Consider the following 18,314-nt stretch of genomic DNA (forward strand, 5'->3'; position numbering starts at 1 on the left):
GAATCTTGGATTTTACTGGAGTCTTGGGCTTTCTTCCAGTTTTCCAAGAAGGTAATACCACAAAGTTGAGCCAGATTTCCAAACTTTTAGAGCTTCTGGGGTCCATGTAGACTTTCATGCTGCACAGGCTCACAGGAGATTGTGTGTTATCTTCAGTGGCATAAAGTCTGACTCTTTTAAGTGAAGTTGATCTTTGAAATAGCTGAAGCTTGCTCATGATTGACTGGTGAATAATATGGAGCTTGACTAACATGGAGATTGACATGGACCACGCCATTGCTGGTCAAAACAGAGGTGTGACTCTGCCCATGTGGGACAGGAAGAATATGTATATCTGTGTGCACACATGCACACACACGCACACACACGCACAGAGGAGAAAGCTGAAGAGTAAGACTTAGAGAACCAGAATATGACAGTGTCACCCAAAGCAAAGGAGGACACCCAAGAATTGAGTGGTCAAGATGGTGCAGATCCTGTAGAGAAAATTACATTCATGAAGAATGGAGAAAGGGCTGGTGTGGACAGAAAATAAACCTGGGACCTTGGATCCTCTGTCACCGTACCCAACCACAGAGAACAAATCAACCAGGACCGGCCTGTTTCCTTCCTCCTTCCCTCCCTTTCTCCCTTCCTTCCTTTCTTCCTCCTTCCTTCTTTTCTTTTCTCTCGCTTTCTTTCTTTCTTCTTTTCTTTTTGGTGGTGTTGGGCATCCAAATCAAGACCTTGCATGCGAGGCAGGTGCTGTCCCCTGAGCTACATTCCGAGTACCAGGATGCTTCTGAATTCATGCTCCACTGGAGCAGCTGGACCCAGCACTAGCAGAGGGGACCAATCCACCCAGGTTGGTAGGCAAATATATGAAGGGGAGAGAAAGCAAGGACACAGATAATTCAGACACAGAAAAACCCCTATTGGGATGTATCATCACAAGATCGGAGCAGGAAGGGATTGGAACAACACACTTCGGAGTGAAGCAGGAAACTCTGAAGTCTAGCTCTGCCATTCATCAGCTGCCTGTGGTTGGGCAGGTGGCGGGACTTCTGTAGGCCTCAGTTACCCTCTCTACAGCGTGGAGGCAGATTGGACCCTCCTGCGTGAGAAGGCTGGGCCTGGAAAGGGCAGCGCTCTGCAAGAGGCCATGTCCCGGAGCCGCCTCTGGTGGTGGGTGGCCCTACACTTACTGTCCAGAGGCTCTTCCACCTCCTTGTAGACTTGCCTCAAGGACCCGTCTCTCATGTATTTCTCCGTGAAGATGTCATAAGGGACCAGTTCTCGGATGGTCTTCTTGTCATCCTCAGAGGCAGCCAGCCATCGATCACATGGGAAAGTCAAAGTCTCCGTACCCTGGGGTGAGGGGGAAGGAGAAATCAGCCCCTGGTGGGAAACTGCCAATTCCAGAGACTCGTGTGAATACTAATTGAACCAAGGACAGGTGACATGGAGCCTCGTAAATAGTGCAAAAGCCACAGGAAGCTTTCTTGCCCAGTTTAGCCAACCTAGTCTCTTTTTTTCTCATAGCTTTTTTTTTTTTTTGCGGTGCAGGGGATTGAACCCAGGGCCCTGGGCCTGTGAGGCAAATGCTTTACCAACTGAGCTACATCCCCAGCCCCTCTCCATAGCTTTATTAAGGTAACACTGAAGTACAATAAAATACACGCATTTGAAGTATGCATTTTGATCAGTTTCGACATGTATGTAACCAATACAATCAATATAAAAGGCATTTCCATTCCTTTTTCTTTTCATTTGAAATCACGCACACTGTGTTCCCTGCTTGTTTTATTAAGCAGATCGAGTCTTACTTAAAGACATTCACAACCACATCAGTGTTTGGCTCTTGAAGGCTGCCGTTCTCAGGGTCACTTAAAAATAGACATTTGAACCCCAACCCAAATATTTAGATTCCGGGAGGGAGTTCCATACTTTCAAATCACTCCCAAATCATTCATATCCACTCTGACTGAGACCTGTCTCCTAACTTTAGACTTTGTGGCTTCAGAATGTTTCCCTCTTGCCAGTTGACTCTGAGAAGCAGAAGGACATTCTGGTCATTCTCTAGTTCTGTGGCCTTCGACATGGGGAGCAGAGACGTGGCTGCCCAGACTCTCCTCCTTGACCACTAGAGCCCTTTCCAGAAGATTCCACCCTGGCCCAGAACCAGTTCCTGTACTCTGAGTGAACTGGGTGAATTTTTCTTAGGAGGTTTTATTTCAATTTAATAAGGCTGAAGTGGCCGGCAAGGGAAACTGCCCGAGTCTGTTCCGGAACAGGGCAAGAGGAGGAGCAGGAGACCAGTCAAAAACTCACGTCTTTGTCTGGGAGGAGCCTGCGGATGTCCACGTGGGAGCAGTGCCACCCTGGGTTTATGCCTGTGTTATCGTGCCCGATCCGGATTTTTTCAATGATTTCTCCCACGTCTTCCAGCTTTGAAAGGGAGAAAAGGCACCCGAGGTTAGCCGAAAGGCCTCGGTGACTGCCCACTAGAGCAGCCACCTTCAAGTCCCTTTGAGCTGTTAGGGGTCACTTTCTCCTTCCTCTGCACATTCCATGCTCCTGCTTCACTTCCTGGCCCCCTACTTAAAGTCACTCTTAACTCCAGCTCCCAGCTAGTCCACTTCTCTGGAGGTGGTCTTGCTTTTCAAGGTGGAGCCCCGCCCCCTGCCTTCCATTGCTGTGGTAGCAGCCCATTCCCTGTTGGAGAACTGAATTGGGTATCAGAAGAGGAGTTATGCTTCTGCCCTTGCTGTCCTGCCAGGTGGATCTTGTGCAAGCCCTCTCAGAGGCCCTGCTCTTCTGCCGTTCCCTTTCTACACTCCCACAAATTCCAGTCCTGCAAACCTGACATTCTCTCACCACAGGGCCTTTGCATGTGCTTTGCCTGCCTCCCCATGCCTAATCCTGTACCTGTCCAATCTCATCACTCAGGTCTTAGCTCAAGGATCATTTCCTCTCACCTCCTCAGGAAAATCCCTCGGACTTCCCCAAGAAAGTCAAGTCTCTTCATGACGGGCTCTCAGCTTCTCAGCTTGGTGTAGCTGCCCCGGGGGTACTTCCCACAGTCAGAAGTTTGTGTGTGGCCTTCTGCCTCCTCCACCACCGTATCAGACCTATTTCCTCCTCTACCACGGAAAGCCACAGGGCAGGCACCTTTTTTCACCACTGTCTCCCTAAAGCTGGGAACAGTGCCTATGACCTGGGCACTCAGTCAGCAGGGGTCGGGAGGATGAAAGAATGAGCACTCTGTTTCCTTCCCTGCCAGGCGGGAGTGACAAGGTCCCTTTACCACAATGGGGTGTGTGCAAGCCCCCGCCCCCTGACAGAACAGCTGGTGCGTGTGCCCAGGGCAAGCCCCAAACTGGGCACGAGGGAAGCCAACCTCTCTCTCCTGCCTGGAACCTGCAGGCACGTGCAAGGGAGCAGCTCTTTCAGGACTGACAGGCCCCTGACTCCTCTTTAAGGAAGTGGTGAGGTGGCCAGCACAGGGCCAGACCATGCACACGTCCACCACGTGCCTACAGGGGCTCTCTCTCTGCCAGGCTGCCCACCCAACCAGCCCAACTCAAGCACCCTTGTGAGACTCTTGGCCCCTCCGGGTTCTCACATGGCACCTTCTCCTCCAAAGTGCTGCTGTATGTATTGATCCACACCCTGAATCATCCGTAAGAGGATCAGGGGAACAAGATGGGGAAGAGCAAAGAGAAAAGAAAGGCAGGGGCAGTCGGCAATGTCACCAGACGTCCTGGCTGATGGTCCACAGAGTGCACGCATGTGGTGCGGTCTGACAGTTGGGGACTGGGGTGGAGCGTCTGCAGAGGTGGCTGCCAGCCTGCTCCCTCAAGCTCTCAGGTGCCACACAGAGGTGGCAGAGTCAGTTGCGGCATAGACCGAGAGCTCTTGATGAAAGAATGGTGTCGGAATGATCGATTGAGTCATTCATCCCATGCAAAGCCTCCAGAACTTCAGCCGGAAGTGACCTCTGCATGAGCTGGAGCTGCCTCCCACCCCGGCCTCCCTACCCAGCCGCGGCCGCAGGGTATCAGCACTCATCCTCCCAATTCTTGCCCTGGCTCTGCCCCTCTAACCTATGCGACTTCAGGCAAGCCATTTGGCCTCCCAGCCTCAACATCCTCATCTATAAAATGGGGAGAACGCATCTTGCTCAGCTGATGCTGGGGCATGGGGGAACCCCTTAGGGGTCACTGCTAGAACTAAGGTCACGGACATGGTCACTATTCTCTGGCTCCAAGTGCCTGGCAGAGCCCCACACTGCTGTACACTTTGTGGGTGTTCAAGGATGCTGCAGCCACTCTGTGGCACCCCACCCAGCACCACTGCCACCACCCCCTCTGCATCAGAGGAGCAGGAATCAGTGGCCATGATGGCCCTTAGGAGGTCCCCGGAGCCCCCGAGGTTTCTGAGTCTCTAAACAAAGATGGATGTTTTCACCACCATGGAGACTGTGAACAAGGCCTTACTCTTCCCCATGGGGACAGGCACAGAAGCTACGGGAAGTGTCCCTGGGATCTCTGCGTTAGGACCCAGCAACCTGGTAGGACCAGGAAGTACAGGGTCACTGACTCTCCCTCTGTCCACAGGCCTCTTTCCTCCTTCCCTGGCCCACTGCCTTGAGGGTGGAGATGTGCGGGCCTCTGGCTGCAATGATACGTCTGAGACCTTAGTCTGCCATCTACTCGTTGGATGCACTAGGTGGTCAACTCAGCAGTGATCCCTCAAAAGCCAGGAGGCTTTTAGGGGACTGCTGGTCACAGATGGTGGGCCTCAGAGGATATCAGCATCAGAAGGGACACTGGCATTCTTCTGAGAGGTAAAAGAAATAGAGAAGGTTCTGGAGTACAGAGCCCAGCTCTGTTGTTTTAGGAAATCTTGAGCAAGTTTCTAAACCTTCCTGTGCTGTTTCCTCATCTGTGAATTGGGATGATTATGTTGCAACTCTCCTGGACATGTCGTGAGGAGCTCATAGGAAGGTCTCAAGGACTCTTGGCTCTTATTGTTCTTTTCCCAGACAACTCTGTGTCCTAGAAGGAGGAGAGGTGATGACTGGCTCATGGGCTAGTGGCTGAGTGAAGCCACCCAGGGCTCCCTTCTCGCTTGGAGATCCACCCAGCAACAGAACGGAGAGAGGGATGTGGGCGGGAGGAGGGGCAGGAGCTAGAGACAAAGACTTTTTTTTTTTTTTTGGTACTTGTGTGTTCTCAAGGTCGGATTCTCCTGAGATCCAGATAGATTTGAAAAGAAAAAAAAAAAAAATAGCAACAAATTACTGGCAAATTATAGCTGCTTGTTAATGGAGACTTCATTGATGAAAGTCCCCAGAAGTCCTGCTGAGGTGTAACCACAGCCTCGGCCGCTGACGGCATTGGGCTCAGATGACTCACACCACGACATCTTGGGTGGTGAGATGTGAATTTTGTGTGGATAAATGAATCAGCCTTGAATTTTTTTTTTTTTTTTTTTTTTTTTTTTGTTAAAAGACTCAACAAAGGTGACAGACCTTCCCACAAGTGCCTGAATTGTGTCTGAGAAGGTGGGGAGGGAGCAGGGGTCCCCTGGGACAGCGACTAGACTGATCAATAATGAGGAAGAGTTTGGGGCTTTGTTTCCCACCACCAGAAAAGAAGGAGCATCTCCACAGATCCCCGTTACCTGGGGAGTCCAGGCTTCTGGGGTCCCTGGCCCTTTTCCAAGTCCTGCCTTGTCCCTGCCCTCTCCCTAAGTCACATCATGCTCCTTCTGTGCCCTCTGGGCAAACCTTGAGCCATAGCTTTACTTATTTCCTCCTCTGGGCTGCTGGCCATGCCGGCCCCTCACAAGGAATGCCCCTCCCCCTTGTCCCTGTGTGTACCCACTTGCATACCCAGCTCAAAACCAGTCTTTTCCTTCCCCAGGTACCTATGGCAAGTTCTGCCCACTTGCTAGACCAGCTGTAGCTCAGGCGCTATTCCAGAGCCTGTCTTCCCAGATTTAGATCCTGCTTCCACTGATCCTCGCAGCGTGGCTTCCCGTAAGCCCTGGGCCTTGGTTTCCCCCTCTTTACCCAAGGATAGGGAAAGCAGCATTGTTGTTAGGGTTCTGTGAATGAATATGGATAAACCTTTGCAGTCAGTGTCCTCTGACCCACAGGGACAATGATAGTGACAATCACCAGACCCAGCACCCTACAGGCCTCTTGAAGGCAGGAGCAGGGACTCTCCTGCTCTTGTGTCTCCCCACAACCCGCGCCCGCCACTGAACTCACAGCAGGGACCCTGGGCCAGGCAGGATGAGTAGGCACTGAATGAAGGGGTGTGGGACTCCAGGGTGCTGGGACCTACACCCACAGCAAACCTCAGCCAAAACCCCCACTGCCCAGACCTGACAGGGAGCCTGGGAACACACAGATGTTCTTCTGTATCAGATGGTTGGGGCGTGGCTCGCAAGCTGAGTGGGAGACCTATCTCCTTGTGATCACTGGTGGTGAGATTCGCACCCACCCCTGTGCCCCCAAACTGGCCTGCCTGGAAGACCTGCTCCACCTAGGTCCAGGGGTGCACTCACAGGAGGTGCCCTGTTGGCATCGTTCCTCTCATTTTCCCATGTCCTGGCCACTCATCTTTGCCTCTGGTCCTGACCCCACTCCTGGAGGGGAGGAGCAAGCATCCCCATCCTCCTGGCTGGTTGGAGGCTCTGAAGCCCAGAGAGACTAGACCAGCTGCCCATCTCCTGCTATGAAGGGCATGTCCTGCCCTCACCACAGGGCTTCTCTCCCCACCTCTCTGACCCGCCACCTCTGCAGGCAGCCCGCTGAGCCCAGGTACCTCCACGATGAAGCGGGAGGCGGACTTCCTCTCAAAAAACTGCTTCTGCTCCCTCTTGTTGGTGCACAGAAACTTCTGCCGAGTGCACACAGCATCGCAGCCATAGATGACGATGAAGATGTTAGCGTCTGTCCCAGCAGCAAAGACATCACTGGTGTAGAGGGTGATCTCGTAAGGGACAACTGAGAGGGTGACCAGAGGGGATGAGAACAGAAGACAAAAGCAGGTGAGGTCAAGGTCTTCCCTAGCCTGGACCCTTTCACTGGGGAGCAGCTGCTCGTGGACCTTTTGCATGGTCGCCTAGCAACCACAAGGAGGTCCTGTTCATGCCTTGCAATCACAGAAATCCCCCGATCCCTCAGACCAGATCAGGGTCACTGAGCCTCAGGCACCACAGGACTAGTGCAGCAGACTGGCTGAAGGCACAGACTATGATGGAATTTGACAAGTCAAGCTTGATTCTAGTCCTGACTTAACTATCTGTGTGACCTGGACAAGTTATTTATGAACCTCCATTTCCATTATCTTTAAAGTGCCCTCGACATGGTGCTCAGCTGGATACTCTGTAGCCAGGAGCATTAGATCCAGGGGATCTCACCAATCAGATCTCCAGGCAGCAGTGGTGAGAATCCTTCCTTCTCTCGCCCCAACCCCAGGCCCCAGCCTCACTTGCCCCAAGCTGGTCCGCCCTCCCCACCTATGCACCTGGCCCTTCATTCAGGTGCCCTGACTTTATAGAGGTGTCCTGTAGAGGAGAGGACAGGCGGAGATGAGGGATGACCAGGGCTTGCTCAGTACCAGGAGGGACTATTTGTCTTTAAAAGAGAGCTGTCCCACCAGGGCTGTTAATCAGCAGCTACCCCATGAGCATCCAACAGCATGAAGGACCAGCAAGACTGCAGTGTGGACTGAGGGCCCTTTGGTTCAGGAGCCTTGGGGAGCTTGTTAAAAAATACAGATGCCCAAACTCCTCCTCAGATTGTGTTGGGGGTGGGTCTAACTCACACTGAAGTTTGAAAACAGTAGTTTAAAATCATGGATTGTCAACTACAGGTTGGGGTTCATCAGTAGGTTGTGAAGCAGTTTAGCAAGCTGCCAGCAGTACTTCAAAAACTATGTGGAATCGAATAGAAATGGAACAGAAAATCTCATGGAATATCCACAGAGGGAGGGTAAAATTTTTGTGACACTTTCATTTGTTGCATATGTATATGAACATGTATGCTTACTCAGGACCACAGTATCACAAGGAGAGGGAGGGAGAGGGAGAGAGGGACAAGATCCCAGAGGAAAAAGCTCAAGAGGACATCTACCCTACGCTGTGATCTTGACTGTCAAAAGGAGCCACATGAGAAGTGAACCTCCTCAGGCAGCCCTGGATTCTCCAGATGAGGAATTTGCTTTTCATTTATTTTCAGGATGCTGCGCTGCAGACTTGGGATAGTAATGCTTGCATGGTAACTGTGGTCCATGGAGGACTTGCTATGTGCCAGATTCTGTATTAAGTACCCTAGAGTCCACATCTCTTTTCATCCCCACGATGACCTGATGGAGTAGGCATGGTTTTACCCATTTTACAATATGAGGAAATTAAGGCTCAGAGAAATAACTTGCCTGAGATCAACATGGTGGAATTCAAACTTGAACCCAGACTTGTCTGACCCCAGAGCCTGTACAGTCTCCCTCCAGGGGTAAATTGGAAGAAAGCACTGCGACCTGCCCACCAGTCACAGGGAGAGCAAGCCATGGAGGCCTGTGGAGATGGCCTGGAGCCCCACAGCGACCTGAGAGGGCCCCACTTATGGGCTGCTGAGAAATAGAAGCTCCAACCCTGCCGAGCCCTCAAGCCACAGTGGAGGCTCATCTCTGCAGCACACAGGACCTTCCCGTGAGGACTCAGGCTGCTCCCTGGCATGGGAGGCCTGAGAGAAAAACTGGCCATTGAACCTGGGCTCTCCTGAGACCAGCTGGTGGCAACAGAAGCCCTGGACGTTTCTGATAGGATCAGCCGACCTTGAGCGCTCATCACGCCAGGCCTGGGCCTGCATTTGGGTTCTGGTTTTTAGTTCTGTCTCTGTCATGGGGTAGCTGTGTGTCCTTGGGTCTCAGTGTCCTCACCTGTAACAGGAGGAGGTTTAACTGGATCTGGGGTTCAGTTCGTTTCATAGTGGGATTCTCACAAATACGTTCATCAAGAACATCCAGGGAAGAGCTTGATGTTACAAAGCTGAGGAATTGCTCTCGATGGCCCGGGGAGGGTCCCCTCTCAGTCTTTCTCCTCCCTGAATCCACTGCCCTGGGACACCTCCCTCGCCTGTCATGACCTTCAGAGCAGATGTGGAAGCCAAGGTCCCTCCCAGCTCTGACCGGCATGGTTCTGCCTTTCGAGTTCCACACTTGGCCCTGCCCCTGGGGACTGCATGTCAGACCCTCTGGCTGCCACTTCCTGATTCACTGGCCTCTGCCATGTGCTGGCAGGTCCTCGGTCACCCCACCAGGAACACTCTTGGTCTCTTCTTACTGGTTTCACATGTATCACGCCATCTTGACCAACTGTCAAACCTAGTTTCCAACATGCTTTCCAGTATCCTGACTAGGATTGCTGGCACTGTTTGCTACCAATCCTGGGACCCAAGCTCCCTGGGTCCCTAGGCTTTGGACCTGAAGGCCTTCCTGGAAGTAGGTCCTAAGCAGCCACCTCCTCCTCCCTTTCCATCTTGAGAGTTGCACATTCACACCACACCAGCTCCTCAGTCAAGATTATCCTGAACATTTTTCTTTTCTTCTTTTTTTCCCTCTCCCTTTCCTTCCTTCCTTTCCTTCTCTCCCGCAACACCCCCCCCCCTTTTTTTTTTGCCAAATGTGAGTCTAAGACAAGAGGTAAATGGGTTGCTTTTACCATCAGGCTAGAACTGAATACCCTCAGTCCTCCATTTCTGCAGGTTCTGCATCTGCAGATTCAACCAACCATGTATTAAAAAAAGAGGGTTGTGTCTGTTCTGAATATATACAGATTTTTTTCTTATTGTTATGCCCTAATCAACACAGAATCCCAACTATTTACATTGCATTTACATTGTTTGAGGCATGATAAGTCATCTAGAGAGGATTTGTTATACAGGAGGATGTGCATATAGTATATGTAAATGTTAAGCCATTTCACGCAAGGGACTTGAACATCTGCAGATTTTGGTGTCTGTGGGGGTCCTGGAATCAATCCCCAAGAGTGTTAAAGGACAACTGTATGTCCAAAGTCAGGCCACACAAACTCTTACACTTTTGGTGGGGCACAGAGCAAGGCCTGTCCTGGGGCACAGAGGGAGATGGGTATGTCTGCCTTTGAGGGTCCCACCTAGTCCTGCTGCCAGCCCTGTGTGCATCTGTCCACTCAGAGTCTGCCCAGCGTTGCAGGTGGCTCCTAGGAACACGGACTGGACCTAGGTTTTGCTTTGTACTAAGTCCCTGGCAGGGACTTCACTTTACTTCAGGCTTTGGATCAGAAAATCTTTCACTTGAATTGCTTTAGGAGGGGAGAGTGCATCACAGATGCCATGCTGTTGGCAATTTGGGGGAATCTTTTGGTAGAGTTCATCATTTAGCTAGAAAAAAAAAATTGTATGCTCTGGATTTGGTTCAGATTTTACCAAATTCAGATAGATTATTTACAGCTTTGTTGATTTCAGTTTGATTTGCAGGTCCTAAAATGCACTTATACATACACAAACATGTAATGCCTATAATCAGATGACGACAGTAGAGGGGGAATGTCAAAATGTCACAAGCTACTCCAGTAAAAGGAACAACACTGACTTCCTTTTGGAGCTCCCCCGCCTCCTCCCCGCCTCACCTTGTAGAGGGGATTACTTGGGCATGTAAATACTCGGAACAAGGATTGGTGATGGCTTGGTCCTCACAGACCAGTCTTTTTGGTTACTACAACCACCCTACATTATTATCTCTATTTTGCAGATAAGGAAACTGAGGCCTAGAGAGGCCAGGCCCTCTTTGTGCTATCTTAGCTAATTTGGGGTGAAGTTTGGAATAAATCCTATATTTTCTTTCCCTGAGGTTATGCCCACAGCTCCTTGGCTTCCTCCCCTTCCCCCCATTCCAAGTTCAGGAAATTTATAACAAGAGAGCCAAATCTCCAAAGGGGGTTTGGCCAGAGTTGACTCTGGAGTTGGGTGGCGAGTGCTGGAACTCTGAGGAGGACGGGCCTTGCCCTGGGTGGTGCTCACATGGCGTGTACAGCCTGGTCTGAAGCTCCGCGTGGAAGAGGTCTCTGACGATGGTCCCGTCGTCTTCATTCTTGGCCAGCCAGCGGCCACAGGGAAATGTCATGCACTTTCCAAGAGATGGGGCGTCCACTTCTACCCAGTCTACGAACCAGCCTGGGGCCTTGCCTGGAGAGAGAGGAGACACAGAAGCCATCAGGGACTTGTGCAGAGATGGTTTCCTGTGGGTTCCTGCAGGGACTCCATGCTTCCTTACGGGCTGGCGGACACCCAGGCTCCGCCATCCCTGCGTCATCCCTCTTGCCGACAGCACTGTAGAGATGATCCCTGTTAATATGTGCACACTGCTCGGGCGGGGTCACAGCCCGGGCCGCTGCCAGTGGAATCAGCAACAGCGAAGGAGCACAGCGAGCTGACAGGAGGGCAGAGACACTCAGGACAGGGAAATGGATGCTGTCCAGGCTGGAAGGAGCTCCAAACAGGGAGCCTGGTGATGCCAAAGGGAGCCTGTGTCCACAGAGGCGATCGTTCCACTCAATGGCAGGATGACACTCACAGTTCCCTGGCTTAGTTTGTGGTGCAGGGAGAGGAGGGAAATGAGTAGAGGAGTGGGAAAGTGAGCTCTCCAGCTTCGAGAAAGCAATGGATACCAGCAGCAGGCCCTGCTCCTACCGTCTTGACAGACATGAGTTCTAGAACCAGGATCCCTTCCTTAGGCTTAGAAGGGTGGTTACAGCACCAAGAAAGTGTCCAACTTTACTCAGAGCAAACACAGGTACACCCTCTGCCTGCCTGCAGTGTCCGTGGGCTCCATGAAGGGCTAGCTATATAAGCGGCTCTAAGGTGGGAACCCCAGGCCAGCAGTCTCTGCAACACCCAAGGACTTGGGAGATGTGCATATTCTCGAGCATCACGCCAGACCTTATGAATCAAATCACAGGGAGCAAAACCGTGTTTGAAAACCTCTGTACTGCCCCCATGTGATTCTGATGCACACTCGAATTAGAAAGCCAGAGTTAGGTGGGGATTTTCAAATCTAGCCTCATATTAACATTACCGAGGTTGGGGGTAAAGGCTTTAAAATTTCCCAGTTTCCAGGTCCCAACCCAAACCAATTAGACCAGAATCTGTGTGCAGCCATCGCTCCAATGGACTAGAGGGATGGAGAAGCTGTGTTATTGTGGGACGAAGATGGCGTCCAAATCTCCAGATACTTTCTCAGATGCCCACAGGGACCTGAACATGGTGCTCATGGTTCCAGCAGAGAACAGAGGGGCGGGGAGTCAGACCTGTATTGTCATGGCCAATCCTGACTTTCCACAGGTCTCCCAGATCCAGCGTCTCCACTGTGAAGATTTCAATGCTGTCTCTCTCAAACTTGTCGCTGTTGGTCTTGGAGGATTTCAGGAGGGTTGTTCCTGCCAACCAGATGACCCCAATGTGACTGGCTGACTCTGAGACCTATCCATTCTTGTTAGCCACCACACCATTTTGTCTCTCTTCCTAATGACCAAACTTCTCGATTCTAAAGTCAAATTTAGACTGCAGTTATCACCCACTGAGCACTTCGGCACAATTGGTGTGTGTTCTGTTATTGTTTCACGTATACATTTTCGTTTCCAGTTTATACCTGAAGAAAGGCCCTCTCCAAGGTCATTCAGGAGAAAGGTGGTGGAGTTCTATGTCAACATCTACTTTCTTTCCCAACTCCTCATAATTCTCCACATGGGGAGGGAACCAGTGGCAAAGCCACCCTTCCCGTGCTCATTGAGAAAACAGGGACCCCCTGTGGAGATGGGACAAAGGGAATTCTCTGAAGACTCTCATCTGGAAGGCAGGAGAGATGGCATCAAATAATTCCCACCAGCCACCTCTCATGTGGAATCCATCTGGGAATTCTGACTGTATATCAGTCTGAAATTTGAGGTGGTCTCAGAATCATCTCCATCCCCACCTGCTCAGCTTACCTTGAAGTCACCGCACCTCTGCCCTCAGTCCTACTCTGGACTCACCTCACATACAAAGTCTCCTGACATTCATAGCCTCATGGCAGACTGGCATAAGCGCTTAGAGAGACAGACAGACCTTGGTCCAGATGCCTGGCTCTGCCTCTTCCCATCTGGACCATCTTGGATAAATTGCTCAACATCTTTGAGACTTGGTTTCCTCAAATGTCAGAAAGAGGTGTTCTTGTTCCCTTCCCTATGGGGCTGTTGTGAGGATGTACGAAGATGATGACGGTCAAGGGTGCAAGAGTGTGTCTAACACACAGTCCTAGGCAAGTAAGAGCAGGCGTTGGAACCATCCCTTCTTCTGACCATGGGTCAGGAGCCAGCGCAACCACATACAGTAGAAGTTATGAATTAAGTTATTTTGTCATTCATTATTTGTTTTATCTAACATATTAAATCATAATAATGATTAATGTTTACCGAGTAACACTTTCACATGTTCAATTAATTCCATTAAACTCACAACTCCAAGAGGTACATATAGTTTTTACCTCTATTTTACAAATGGGGAAAACTAAGTCACAGAGAGGTTAAGCAGCTTGCCCAAGGTCACACAACTAATGAATGGTGGTGTGGAAATTTGAACCAATCAGTCAAGCTCCAGGGTTGAGATCCTTACTAGCTCACTGTCATATTAGAATAAGTCCCCTAGGGCCCTGGATTAAACCCAGTCATTCTTCAGAAATACTTGGCACAGGGTTCTGGACTCATAGGGCTTTCAGCTAATGCATGATAACTACTCGAGGGCTGATTTCTCTAAACTCAGACCCGGGGACTAGATGGGGGCATGAGCGGATCCTGGTCCCAGCACCAACTGCCACCTTCTCTGAGTTGCTGTGCAGAGGCTCAAGCATAACTCCAGGACTCCCTGGGCATCTGATAGTAAGAGCAGGGCCCAGAGACTGGAGCTCATTGGAGGTTGGGCCACTTTTTCCCAGGTGGCACTGGGGCGCATTTAGGGCAAGGGACACCTCTGTCGTTAGAACAGAGGAGAAAGCTAGCACAGAGAGGAGGAGATTATTTTAGGAAAAAAGGAACTTCCTTTCCGGGATGGGGCTGGGTTTTGCAACCCATTAGGAGACAGAGACGTGGCCAGGATTTCCTTGGATACTTCTGAGTCCCAGGGAAGGACAGATACGGGTGAGACTTGGTCTCCATTGCTTTCTTACCCGTGTCATCTTGTGTGCCAAAGAGTGTGATGAAGACGTTGGCATCTGTGCCTGCATTCTTCTTGTCCCCGGTCTTTATAGTCACAGAGAACGTGGTTGACTTATCTGCCGGGAGAAGAGCGTAGAGAAGTGAGCTGCAGACTGCCCCAGGCCCCCGTGGAGGGAGGAGAGAGGACATTCACCTCCAGGAGGGCCTCCTGGCTTCCCTCCTCGGGCTCCATCAAGCCAGCTCTTCCCCTACCCTCTCAATCCTACGCTCGTGAGCCCCAGGATCTCTAATAAGCGTGTTTCCATCATCACTTCTCTCCAGTTGCCTGAGAATGGAGATAATGTACCCTGACCCTGGCTCACACAGGAAGCCCTCAACCGATAGAGTCAATAGGACAGGGGAGACATGGGGTGTGGGAGAATCAGAGGCGACCAGCCAGGAGCCCCGGGCTGACTCCCTTGCTAGGATGCAAGTTTCAAGGAAGGGGGCACAAGCATCAGACGACTCTTGAGGGCCAGTGTTCATTGCTTCCCTTGACAAAAACGCATGGGGAGGCTCTAATGTACCTGGAGGGAAGGACGAAAGACGAGTCAGATCTGGCTACGACCGTTCCATTCCCAGCAGTGACTCCATGTACTTTACGAACTATGTACTTTACACTGAGCCTCACGCTGGGCACATGGGAACATGCCTCCCACCCTGACCTCTCCTTTCTTGTGGGGGAGGAATGAGAGGGAGGTACAGCTAGATTGTACCCAGAGCCCTTGGAGAGGGAGGAAAGATGGAGATGGAAGGTGGGGAGAGGCAGGGGCAGGGATTCTGGAGGGAGAAAATCAGCTCTAGTTTAGGAAACCTTTTTGCTCCAGGGCCAGGTTGTCAAGGGGGTTACTGTCACCATGTCCCCCACCCTCCTCATCCTCGCTGGGCAGCACATAGGACTCGTCCACTGGCAACAGCTCCCTGGACAGCTGGCCATCATCCTCCTCCACTGCCAGCCAGCGTTGGCACGGGAAGTAGTACCTGTAGGGATGGGGAGGGAAGCTTGGGAATGTCCTCTTGGAAAGGTTTCAAGCAGGAGCAGGCATGGGTTGAGAGTGAGGGGCACTTTATGGAGCACAAAATCCCCCCAATCCGCCCTTCACAGCATTGCCCTTCCATCCCACCCAACCTGGGAAGTATGCCACGGGTCACCTGTCTGGAGAATTTTCTCCAGACATCCCACTGAAGATGGGTCATATTGGGTGGAAGGATTCAGAAGGAGAAGGCTTATGGGAACTGATCAACACTTTCTGGAACTAATCTATTAGCCAGAGTTACATTCGCAGGTTTCATGGCAAGTGTTCCATATACACGAGTTAATAGATTTTGATGGAATGAGCCAATTGTGCTTTTGGAAGGTATAAAGGTTGAGGCTAAAGAGCGGACCCAGTGACAGCTGGGACATCTGGGGAAGGGAAGTCCCAGTAAGACCCCTCCATGGAGGGGCAGGGCCCAGCCCGATGGAGGGACCTGGACAGAAGGAAGGCAAGGCCAGGATGAGAGAGGCAGCCAAGCAGGTGACCAAGGACTCACCCTTGCAATCAGTGTCTGCCTCTAACATCTGGCTCTTCTGAGCAAATTCCTCTATTGCTCTGTGCCAGGACTGCCAGATTTGGCCAGTAGAATTACAGGACTCCAAGCTACATTTGAATTTTAGATAAGCAATGAATAACATTTTTATGTATGTCCATCCAATATTTGGGACATACTGATATGGTTAAAGATAAGTTCTCAGTAAGAATTTGTTAATGTTATTATTGTTGTTATTATAATTTTCCTTCCCTTTCTTTCTTCTTGGTCATGCCTGGGCTCTACAGGGGCTGTGGGCTGGGCAGTACCCCTCTACTTCTTAAGCAACAGAACAAGTCAAAGGACAGAGAGGGGAACCCGTCTCCAAGTTAGAGACATTGCGCTCCACTTGTGTTCTCCACTCCTGGGCCCGATAGGATGCATAAGGGCCACTCAGACACTAATTCATATGGGGGAAGGGGACAGTATACTCCTAGGGTCTTGCCTCTACCTGGGTCCCATGTGCTTCTCTGGTCCTCAGTACCTTTACTTATCAACAGGCTAGAGCAGCAGAGCCAGAGAGCACGACCTCAGTCCATGGGTTCGGATGGGGGGAAGGGCAATGTTATATTGATGGACATGAATTTAAAAGGCAGGAGGAGCTCAGCCGAGGGTGATAGAAGCTAAAAGGCCATTAAATTACTGTTTCAGGGCTGGGGTGCAGCTCCGTGGTGGAGTGCTTACCTTGCATGCACAAGGCCCTGGGCTCAAATTTTTAGTACTGGGAAAACATAAAAAATTGGTGTTTCAGGGGAAAATGCATAGTGTTCCACCTCCTGGCCTTTAAATGTATGAATGGGAAAGTCAAAATTTTATTCAATTAAATAACTTATGAATAATAGGCTATAGTTCTAAATGATGGCCAATTAAGAGAAAGAGAGAGAGAAAGGAAGGGGTGGAGTGGGGCAGAGGCAGGGACAATGAGAATGTGAAGCCAGCAGGGGACAAGGACAGAGGGAGAGACAAAGAGCCAGGGAGGTTAACCAGGGAGAGAGAAGAAAGTCAGAAAGAGGAAATGCAAAGGCGCAAGCCCGCCCACACACAATGGGAGCTTCATTGTCCCTGTGTCAGACTCCTGTGTCAGGCCTTTGAAGGCTCCGCGTGCTCACAGTTGCAGCACCGCAGCGCGCGTCCTCTCAGAACCAGAACCTGGGCCAGACCTGAGATGGGAGTGGACTTTCGGCCTCCTTCCCCCAGTGCCCCAAGTGCAGTGGAGCTTGAGAAGACTGGCCCGCTGACCCTCGTTCCAGCCTCCCAGGGGAGTAAATCCCGCTCACACAGGGCTCCAGGTGCAGGGGAGGGAAAGACAGGGGGCTTTTAAGGATCGAAGGAGAAGAGAGGTGGACACACGAACGTAAGGATTTCGTTAAGAATTTTTCTACTTTCGTGTATAAGCTAAAGGTAGGACAACATCAAGTATCAGCACACTGGTCAGGTGATGGTGGTGAGGACAAGGACGTGGGGTTGGAACTTTTGGATTTGTGTCCCTACTCTGCCATGCACTCCTGTAGGTCCTGGGAGGACAAGGCAGTGAACACAGAGACTAGGACACGCTCGCACTTCCTGTAGCAGGGTCAGCACGCCAGCTCACTGCGCGTCAGATGACAGGCGATAACAGGGAAGGAGGAAGCGGGGAGGGGCATGCTCGGCCTCCCTGAGAAGGTAACATCTGGGCAGAAACCTGCCTAAAAGAGGTATGAGAGTCGGTCATGGGGGACGGGAGTGCTGGGGACAGGGGCAGTGAATGCTGAAGTCTCTGGCTCAAACCAGGTCTGTCGGGGTCAAGGAACAGCAAGGAATAAACAAGGTGGGAGGGGCTGGGACCAAGGAGAGAGACAGGAGGGGACATGGGGCAGATCCTGCAGCCCAGGCAGGCCAAGGGAACCTGCTTGGCTTTTCCTGTGGGTGAGTGGGAGGCTCTGGATTTGAGCAGAAGAGTGACGTGATGAGGTCCGTGGGCTGCAATAGACACTAGGAGGGTCTGGGAGAAGGAGGGGGACCAGTCAGGAGGCTCTGAGCAGAGGAACAGAATTGGGAAGATGGAGAACAGGGTCAGACTTATGCTTTCCTGAGCAAAGAGCCAGCAACTCCTGCCAAGGGACTGGGGATGGGGGTGGGGGGTGAGGAGAGAGAGATCAAGGTGACCAGGTGTGTGGCTGCTGTGGACTTGATCCAGGGCAGTTGACGGATGACATCAGTGTTCTTGAGTCCCTCTGACTGCAAAACCCTTCTTTCTGAGCTGTAAAGGCTGGGAGGAGGCTGGGGAAGCCCTGGGCACTGTTTGGAAGCCTGTGTCTCCCCAAGAAGCTAGAACTCGCTCTTGTGATTCTGTTCCTTCTGGACTTTGGTGGATTCATCTCCATCACCCAAAGCAGGCTTCGCTTCCATTTGCTTCTAGATGGAGATTGGGGAAGCTGGCTCATTAGAGCCCTTACTGAAGGGAGAGGTCTTCTTAAAGGTATTCTAACTATCAACACCCACAG

The 18,314-nt window shown here is 51.2% G+C and overlaps 1 protein-coding gene across 3 annotated transcripts in view; it reads right to left on the minus strand.

Annotated features, from left to right (window-relative positions):
• Positions 1-18,314, minus strand: part of Loxhd1 (lipoxygenase homology PLAT domains 1) — a 143,983-nt gene that overhangs the window by 40,451 nt on the left and 85,218 nt on the right. For all 3 annotated transcript variants that reach the window (XM_047526740.1, XM_047526739.1, XM_047526737.1), the window contains 7 exons: positions 15,077-15,243; positions 14,235-14,339; positions 12,343-12,471; positions 11,057-11,221; positions 6,819-7,000; positions 2,311-2,427; positions 1,185-1,347 (listed from right to left, as the gene is read on the minus strand). In XM_047526740.1, coding sequence (XP_047382696.1) covers positions 1,185-1,347; positions 2,311-2,427; positions 6,819-7,000; positions 11,057-11,221; positions 12,343-12,471; positions 14,235-14,339; positions 15,077-15,243 — 1,028 coding nt within the window. The remainder of the gene's footprint in view (positions 1-1,184; positions 1,348-2,310; positions 2,428-6,818; positions 7,001-11,056; positions 11,222-12,342; positions 12,472-14,234; positions 14,340-15,076; positions 15,244-18,314) is intronic.

This window comes from Sciurus carolinensis, chromosome 15, assembly GCF_902686445.1.
Source record: "Sciurus carolinensis chromosome 15, mSciCar1.2, whole genome shotgun sequence".
Lineage (NCBI taxonomy): Eukaryota > Metazoa > Chordata > Mammalia > Rodentia > Sciuridae > Sciurus > Sciurus carolinensis.